General features: G+C 33.7%; 2 protein-coding genes across 3 annotated transcripts in view; one reads left to right on the top strand and one right to left on the bottom strand.

Annotated features, from left to right (window-relative positions):
• LOC120636094 overlaps positions 1 to 9,774 on the bottom strand; it is an 84,380-nt gene that overhangs the window by 24,714 nt on the left and 49,892 nt on the right. The gene's annotated exons all lie outside the window — the stretch shown is intronic.
• Positions 334 to 8,924, top strand: LOC120636096. Of its 2 annotated transcripts, none has more exons than XM_039907392.1 (4): positions 334 to 377; positions 2,643 to 2,778; positions 6,164 to 6,304; positions 8,811 to 8,924. In XM_039907392.1, exons 2-4 carry the CDS (start codon positions 2,645 to 2,647, stop codon positions 8,914 to 8,916), a joined length of 381 nt encoding a protein of 126 aa, XP_039763326.1. In that variant the 5' UTR covers positions 334 to 377; positions 2,643 to 2,644; the 3' UTR covers positions 8,917 to 8,924. The 2 variants fall into 2 exon arrangements, with proteins under 2 accessions (XP_039763326.1, XP_039763327.1); XM_039907393.1 differs by having other exon boundaries at positions 344 to 536.

Here is a 9,774-nt window from a genome sequence, read left to right on the forward strand (position 1 = left end):
ATATTACGTAGCTACCTTTAAAAAGTAAATAAAATTTTTAAGTACTTCCTAAATCCTAACATCTTTGATACAATTCGTATAACGTATATATATGTATAGTTTTGTAGCTTTATTGTGCCTTTCTCGACAAAGGGCTAGTATATACCTCAAAAAACATGTAAGTTACTTGCAACACGGCCCGTAAGCGTAATTAATAATTCATAAAAATGTAATGAGGATATACGTTGTAATAAACCTTCTTATAGTTTAACCTATTGGGTAAAAAACTGTAAAATAATAATAACATAACTATAAAAGTCAAATGACGTAATCACAACAAACAATATTGAACAGAATACCGAAGTGGATATAAACACAACGGAGAATACAAACATTAGGTAGGTACAATAAAACAAGGATAAAACTAAAATAAAACCTGATAAAGCGGTGAAAACATACTTTGTAAAGAGGATTTGTGACACATTTTGGGACATTTGCTTAAATCAGACGTTTTTTCTTTGATTTTTGGAGAGTTATTTATAGCTTGGTGTCAAAAGGTATTGCATGATGATTTCAATTTTATTTTGGTAGTTTTTAGTCGTGGTGACGAAGCATTATGAGCAGGTTTTATTTATAAAATTTTGTTGTGGCAACGAACTCAGCGTGGCAAATTCAAGGCACCAGACCCTCTACTTAACTCTGAGCTCTAAGATCACAACGTAAGAAGTAAATATTTTTTGGTCGAAATACAATTTCTTTAAACTGCCATTTTATATACTATGCAAACCCATTTTTCTCTTGTGTGTTTAGGTATGGTACCTAAACCACAGAGCATTTTTATATACTCGGACATGAGTCTTGAGATTATTATACGCTTTGCGGTTGCTTTTAAAACAAAAGGGGGTAGGACAGACAGGAACAGATCTGGAGAGCGGTCTGTTCAATGTGTTCTGGACGCGTTCTGGATTGGGTCGGGCCAGGTCTAAGATAGGCTACGTGTGTAGTGACTATTTCCTCTAAAAATACTGTAATCTAATAATACGATAAAAGTAAATTTCTTTACCTTTGATTATATATATACTTACGAGTTGCCAAGGGACACTACCACTCGTGCACATCTACGTTCTTCAAATATATATAAAATGTTTTCAAAACCAATCTTTCATGGCGCAACTAAATTAAGTTTAATGTTTTTTGCTTTTTTAATTTGGAATTAAAAGCGGTCGTTCCAAAAAAAAATAAACTTATCTAAGTCGTCCCTTAAAAACTGATTTCTATTGTACTTGAGGTGAGCTCGATCCGAAGTGCAACTGTTATTAAAATCGAATACTTTCTAATCGACCCACTTATCGTTCTTATAAGGTAGTGCACGCGGCGCCTAAAGTTTTGTATTTATTGCATTTCCGTATCAGTCGGAAGCTATTTAGTATTCTTTGTTGAACTCGCCCCACTTGGCCATAACTGACAATTGGATCCCCTGGCGAGCTATTCAATACAATTCATAGAAACACCTCAGAACAAATCAGAATGCTCGTAAGTAAAGCTAAACTGACATTCAACAAAAAAAAAACAAATCTTCAGAAATGGTTATAAGATCTTGGCATATCGAAAATAATTTTACTAACCATGTTACTTTTTGACTCTGCAAAAACTTATGAAATTGCTACACAGTATGTACGTATGTAGTGAATTTTATGTTGTTATATTTAGAAGCTCTGAGAAATGGAGTGACACAGTGACAAGCGGTAATAAACGGATCTAAATGTTTTTTTACTTCAAAATTTTATATCACGAGGTTGACAAAACTTTTTTTGGTATTGTCTGGTTTTAAATACATTCATTCTTATAAGTATATTGTAATAGTTTAAGATTATCTTTGATTCAATATATTATTGCTTCTGATTGGGAATAAAACATAAATATTTTCAGAGTTATTGTTTTTGACCATGTTTCTTTTCTGGTCCTTAACATATCCAAGCTTAACATTACAGTATTTATTTTAAGAAAGTGTATTGATACATTTTTGGTTACCTATCCGTAATATTTTCCGGATCCGTTATCTTTATAATCCTAAAGCTTTATAAAACACCCATTAATTAAACAAGTCACATAACCATGACTTTCTGCTCACAAACTTTCATATAATACTTACAGTAATAGCAGTATAATGAAGATATATTTTTTTAAATGAACTGTTATTTATTATGCTCTATCTTTTAATGACCAAATGCTGTGACGAAGCCTCTTCACTCTAAGACCAATATAAGCTGGGGATTTGGAGCAAAGGCCCAAGATGCAATTCCACTCGGCGCGCTTTAATTCTTATAAACACCCACAAATGACAATGACGGTTTGATGATGACTAGAATTTTATAAGTATTTAGTAAAAATAAATGCGCTACCTAATACTAATTGGCCCCATTCAAACATCTAAACTGGAACTAGCTGAAGACCTAGGTCTACTGTAGGCGACAGGTTGTGCAACACGATTTCATTTTCTGCGTTTATAAAACTTAGTCGCTTTTTGTCGCAAATGTAATCATTCACTATTTCGATACAAAATATCGCACGATTATAAACCGCATGCGATTTAATACAAATTGATGTCCCATAGCTTGATTTATATACTTTGTTATCATTAATGGCAAATGGATAATTTACAGTAATGGCAAAGGAGCCGGGCGTGGTGAGATATGATCCGAACACGGAGGCGTTTCAAATGCGTGCGCAATGGAAAAAGGTGGAAAATTGCAAAATGCAATGGGCTGAGCGGTGGGCCTGGTTATTGGATGAAGGAAAGCAAGTCATCTTTGTCTTGAACTAACTGTTGACCGTCCGTGGAATTTCTGTTCTCTCGTGGGACTGAGTAATACGATACTTTCCCGCGGTAAAAAATAATGTAGATGTCCGTATCAAAAAGGCGAGCTATCATTGAGTTTAATTACATCGAGATCGTTTTAGCGAATCAGCCTCAAAAGCATTTAGCATTTCGTGGTTAGGGATAGTATGTATACGGTTATATTCAGTAAGACCGAGCAGTGTTTTATTTCTACTAGACCAAGAGTACATCGATTTTTCAATCTATAATCAAGCTTATGGAATGAATGTTGAAATAGGGAAGATTAAAAGGTGGGGTGAGAGTTATGAAGGGAACGAATAGTTTCGAAAGTTCGCAAGGGGTTCGATAGTGTTTGTGTAGTCCCCATTGCAAAATAGATATTCACACAGTTCTTAGCTGTGCGATGACTGTAGAAAAGAATAATAATTTGTGCGAGACAGTCAATCTTTTCAGTTAGTTTTTCTTTTTTTACTTATCGTTTATTATATTATAGTACCAATATTTTTAATTTTACTAATCGTTTAATCTTTTAATATTATAGTACCAATATTTTGAATTTCATGATTGCTACCAAATAAAACTAGTTATTTATATCGATTAATAAATTCCACTTGTTGTTACTTAAAGTAATTTAACACTGATCTGAATATATATAATATATATATAAACATACAAAATTATGAGAGATCTTTAGTTTAGCAGTGGAGTCTATAACAGACAGGCTGTTGTCGGCTACCATCATATGTAATGACGTTGTAGCTTGCATCTCAAGCGTGCTTGACTAGTTTTGCCTATTCACTCTTGATAAGAGTGTGACGAAAACCAAAGAGGAATTCAAGATCATTGCGGTGCTTATTAGTGACAAAAAAGCTTCGTGCTCATGAAATATCAACTACGTAACGACGCACATCCTTACGTTGCCAAAACTTGAACCATTAAAACCACTGTGTCAAAGAAGATATATAATGTGCCACGGAAATCGTAATTACATAACGCAAAAGCAGTTTCGCTCGAAGCCAATGTCAAATATTATTACGATAGCCGCCGTCGCACGCAGTCGCCTATGACTAATAAAATTGACATAAAAGTTGAGCGGCTTATATTTACAAATAAACCTTGAAATCGAATATATGGTAGACACAATTTTGCACGGTTATAATAATAATAATATGATATATACTAATAAATATAAGCATGTTAAAAGCAAATTACCAAGAGTTTTTTAGTGCTTTGCCACTTCCTAAGGCCGCTGACAAATATGTCAAGTAATAGAAAGAACTAGAATTATATAACCAATACATGTTAATTTTATATTTGGGACCAGACGTAAAACTATATAGCCATTAATTTTGCTTGTCCAAAACACCAAACTAGCACATAACCATGCTGGATAGAAAATGCAGACTAAAAAGGAAGACAGAAGACCTGTTAATTTTACAATTTTCTATAAAAAGATCAATAAATATGTCAAAGCATAATACTACTTACTGACACCATCCATCCATATCACAAGAAGTATTTAAGCTTAATTGTAACTTGAATCGTTGATTTCTTCTAGAGTTTATGCATCGGCTTTAAAAATAAACCACCCCGAAATGAGATTAAAAGGCTTTTTCAAAGTCTGTGGTTTTGAAAGATAGAGAAGGAACTGAGCAATTTCCTTAGTTAGTGGCACTCAGGAAATAGGTATCGAATAATACACTTCACTTTAATTAAGGACAATTATTAAGGGCGCACGTTGGCGCTGGCGAAACCTACCAACATGTTAAGCACAGCGTTACTTACTTATTAGGTTAAGGTTCTCTCTCTATTTTGTACCCTATTCTACTGTTCACCCACAAATTTCGGCTACCACTCCTTCTTCTTCTTCTCTCTGGGCAGTTTCCTTAATACCTAGGCTAAGCAGATTGTATAAAGAATGTAGTGGTGAAAGTGAGTGTATTGATTTGTTTAACAATACACTAGGAAAATTTTAAACTAAAATTATTCAAACGTTTGGCAGTTCGCTAGAAGGTGACTCGTAATTTGATGATTACTCCTACTTTGTTTTCTCAGTCCCTTAACTATTAATATTGGTTGTATAAGTTACTATGTCTGCTTATTTTATATTTTATATATCTATATAAATCTGTCATTTAAATTCTTGTATTAAATTAAGTTATCGTAGGTACATACTAACCAGTGCATGCTTGTGACTACCTTTAAGTGAAATTATGTCTCATTAGTAACCTAACCCTAGCTTTATTCATAACTATAATACATGTAATTTTGTTGGTAGTCCAAATGAAAATAAATAAATGGGTCATGACGTGTAAAATATCAAATAATAACATAAGAAATTAAACTTCGGAGATAATTAATATCATTAGTCTTATTACATATCACGTCCTCTTCTCGGATTTTTTAAAACTGCATTTTACCCACTTCACCTCATCGAAGGACTATCGAGTATTGATTGTTCTATATTAAACTACAATGCTTGTTCGCGTTGATGTGCGATCGTGACAGCGATAATATCAAATGTATCAAGTAATACACGGCTATTGTTTTCGTACAAATCGCAGGATCTATACAAACATTTTCGATCACTCCGTCGCTAGTCGAAGTAATGTAGGTTTTATTCAATTCACTGATGAAGGAAACTACTATATGAGCTTCTCAATTCCACCCTTATAGATAGGCTTTGTCGATTTCCACGCATAAATTCCATTCTTTTTATTGAATTCAGTATTTTGAAAAAATATCGCCATAATATTATGAAGTAAACGTCGCCCGAAGATGCTCGGTTATCGGAGCGAAACGTACGTAGAGAGCGTATTAACAGCTGTGTGGCTTGAAATAAAATAAAGAAAAATATATAAATTAAACCGCCGATTGTCGCTAGTTTAAATAATATGTTAAATTGCAGCTATTGCCTATTTATATACCAGGTGACGGGTTTTTCTTCTGCATACTGCGCTGGATGATTTTAATTATTTACTGGATCATAATATAATCTTAGGAATTTGGATCTGCGAGGGAATGACGTATCTAAAGTTACACTCGATGCACTAAATGAAACTTGAAAGATGTGATTTTATTATCATTTCCCGGGAGAAAAGGTAGTGCATGCCAAATTTTATCCAAATCCGCAGCCGTTTTGGCGTGATTGAGTAACAAACATCCACACTTTCACATTTATAATATTAGTAGGATTTCGATACTTTACTTTTATTTTTTTAATTAAACGAAATATAAATAAATAAATGAAGAATATTGTGACTTGTTCTGAAATAATCTTAGTTATAATTTTTCAGAATATTTACATCACAAATTTTTTCTCACCCTAATTACTCAATCTTACAGACAAGCTAAGAGCGAGGCGGATGCTATTCATCAGGAGACAGCCGCTGTTTTGCCACGTGTCGTGGGCAAATCAGAATCACAGAAATCATTGAAACCGGTGCCCATCACATCAACGGGCATTATCGGATGGCTCGCCGCCAAGTTTGTAATCATTTTTATCAAAGACAACCGACAAACAAATGCCCTCGACTTTGACATCGTAACATAATACCTTCAACATTTTAATTAACTTCATTTCAATTAACAAATTAATTGAACATTTTGTTTACAACGCATCGGTTAACTACTTCCCATAAATCATTACCGATCTATCAGTACCAATTTAATTTACGGCTCCAATTATTTCCTGGTCTCTGTATAAAACATACTTACTTTACCTAACTAGTATCTAGTTAGGTAAAGTAAGTACCTATGTTACTAATCAAACGGTTAATTTATTGGTTCCGTTATCTAAAAAATATTTGTAAATATTCAATAAATCATAAAAAATAAAAATGTTTTCCTGGTGAGTATGTTTTGCTCTTAGTGTTTGTGTGATCATAATTTTTAATCTACATATTTTATAATATTAAAATAAAATAAATAAAAAATTGCGGCAGGAACCGTTAAGATTTAGTAGGTACCTAATATATCATTTTTATTTTCAGAAACACTCTATTTCAATACTTAAAATGTCTAAATCAACTATCTAGTCTAGTATAATTTATGTTTCAAATAAGAGAGACGCAGATAGCGAGGGAAATACCTACCTATATACCTACCTTACATGTTGTTGTAAATACCTGCAGTAGGTAGATACGTAGGGTACGGCCTACTCTTTCATTTACTAAATGGAATTCCCGGTTAACGCAAGTAATTGAGTTATCTGGCCACACGGTGCTTAAAAGCTTTAATTCAATTAAAAAGCACTCAAAAGTACACAGAGAATTTGATAAATTTTAATCGATTAATTAATAACTTCTTTTATATTTTATACAAAATGTATTATTTGGTATTTCTGAACCTGCCTACCTGCCTATTATGATAAAAATAAAAGATTACAAAAGTGTTTTCAATTTGTACCTAGGTATACCGTTTTAATAATATTCTCGTACCTAGTTTACTGTTTCGTTTTAAGAATGTAATAAAGGCTATATATTTATCTTTTTCTTTAAACTTGGGTGAAACAAAATACGTAATTACTAACTTACACTTAGTCAATATTGTATCGGTCGTCGTGACGGTAGGTACATTTCACGATTTGGAGTAGGTATTGAATAAGCGGAACGTCAGAACAAAATGGAACTTTGCTAATTGTTTCAAAGCACTTTATCCAAAATTCTGCAGCTAATACTTTTGGCAGAACACAGTTGTAATTTTTTTTTTATTTTATTGTATAGAATTTACGACTTTAAAATCAGGAGCGATTAGGTCCGTTCTGGAATAAAGTTATATTGTTTTGATACACGAAGGCGGCTGCACTTTTGAGAGCGTGCATATCTCATATCAAGGGTACTCAGTGCATAGTGTGAGATTTTCGACTTACCTACGTTTACTTATTCAATCGCGTGAAAGTAAAACCAAAACTTTTAAAAGTACATAAACGGATTTTTTCATTGTTAAGTATAATTGACGGACTAAGCATATTGCCCACCTGATGGTAAGTGGAAAGCCTACTGAAGATTTTCCTAATTTTATATCATCTTCATACCCTGTATGCATAAGCATTCCCTATATACGTGCCGCCCTGTGTCCATCAACTTGGCCTCATGTGCCTGTGATTTCACCACCTTTTCAGACCGAATTATTAATTACCTCGCTGAGCAAAATTATGAAGGTGTTAGACAGGGCTGTATATTGGCACCTAAACTATTTAGGTGTCTCATTGTCACCAGCAATCACGCCCATCAGAATGGAACACAGCATTGCAACAATGCTGCTTAGCGGCAGAAATAAGCATGTTGATAGTACTTCACTGGACTGAAAAACAAACGCGCATGAGTTTAGTGATAGTTTTCAGTAGGTCTTCCTACGCGACTTCAGTTTAGCCTGCGTGAGCTTACCTTTGAAATTTTAGGTACAATTTCAAATTTATATTGGGGACTGTATCCTTTGCAGCTATACCAGGGCTGCATGATGTCACCCCATTTTGCATTAGGTGTATCTTTATTATATTTGATGTTGGTACATAAACAAGCATTATGTTTCTTCTACCTAATCCCTCAATGCGGCGCATTACTCCCTGAGGCGTGACGCATGCAAAAAATAATACTATTGTCTAAATACAAATCAAATACAAATTTAACCACTTAATTGTGAAGAAAATTGTAAACAAACTTCTTAACCGTCGAATGCTTTAACATCAATTATTTTTCAATTCAGATATCGCGAGGAGAATCGAAATCTTAAAAAATTATAACATTTTGAGATCCTCGGTAATTATATGGAGATTAAACACCGAGGGACTTATCAAACCTTGCCGTTCCTATTTAATCTTCACTGGTTAAACAAACACAGTGTTTGACTGTAGAATTAACCAAAGAGGAGAATGATTTTTAGGTGTCATTAATTGTATAATTATTTGAGTATGTGCAAAACTCTCTGCGCGCTAACTTAAGCTAGGACATGAATTATTGTGCGATATGTAATGTCATTTATTATATTCCAGGCCGGACTGTCAACTAGAGATATATACATCTTGGATAACAAAGGTTCCACTCCGCATTCCGGATACATGGGACAACAATAACTACTTCGGACAGGGGGAGCAGTGAACTATCCCTATCAGATATTGACACCTTGCTAATTATACACCTTAATCTCGCTACTTTGTTTTATTTGTACAGTTCTTATTCGAGGAACCACCTCATGTGTATTTTGCAGATAATAATATTTAGTCGCGGTAAAAAATATAACTATACTCGAAAAAGATTAGTGTTTCATTCCTGAAAATTTACTTTCTATAAAAGAATAAAATACCTACCGTACACACACGCGCACACATTCACATACACTCGCAAGTTCACTACTAAAATAAATAAATAAAAAAAATGAACTACTGAGAAATTCATTATTATGTACTTATCAATTTTGTAATTATAAGCACAAAGCCTATGACTTATTGTAACTGTCAACTGGGGAGAGCACTGATAACTATCATACGAGTTTATACACAGTTTAGTTATCAGGGCCTCTAGCTTATTTTATAATTAAGCTTTGGTTACCTGTTTGCATTGTTTTTAGAAAAATGAATTATTATTATTTTCATAAATAAAATCTTTCCACCCCAATAACGTAACGTAACGTCCTAACAAAAACTGAGCTCTATTTTCTGTCTCTAACTTTTAAAGAACAGGGGAGTTTCATCCGCTAAGGCAATTCACCCCGCTGTTATTGGAATTCTTGGGTTTCCATTCACTTCCTGACCTCTGTGTAATACCTGCAGTAGGTAGATACGTAGTACAGTACACGCACACGCACGTACGTACGTGGGTCCGACAGTATCCTGTGATTTTAACAGACAGCACAATAATCCAAAGGCAAGTTCCAAAAAAATGTCATAGGCGGACGTAACTTTCTCAAAACGTGAGTGTGGGAATTTTGTTCTAACTAATTTTCAAAAGAGCTATTTA

The sequence above is a fragment of the Pararge aegeria genome, chromosome Z (assembly GCF_905163445.1).
Source record: "Pararge aegeria chromosome Z, ilParAegt1.1, whole genome shotgun sequence".
Taxonomy (NCBI): domain Eukaryota; kingdom Metazoa; phylum Arthropoda; class Insecta; order Lepidoptera; family Nymphalidae; genus Pararge; species Pararge aegeria.

What these genes read in the sequence shown, in the direction of transcription:
- LOC120636096 (XM_039907392.1), top strand. Translation starts at nt 2,645, where the DNA reads ATGGCAAAGGAGCCGGGCGTGGTGAGATATGATCCGAACACGGAGGCG. An exon ending in TGGTTATTGGATGAAGGAAA is followed by an intron (nt 2,779 to 6,163) that starts GCAAGTCATCTT and finishes TCAATCTTACAG; the next exon opens with ACAAGCTAAGAGCGAGGCGG. An exon ending in ATCGGATGGCTCGCCGCCAA is followed by an intron (nt 6,305 to 8,810) that starts GTTTGTAATCAT and finishes ATTATATTCCAG; the next exon opens with GCCGGACTGTCAACTAGAGA.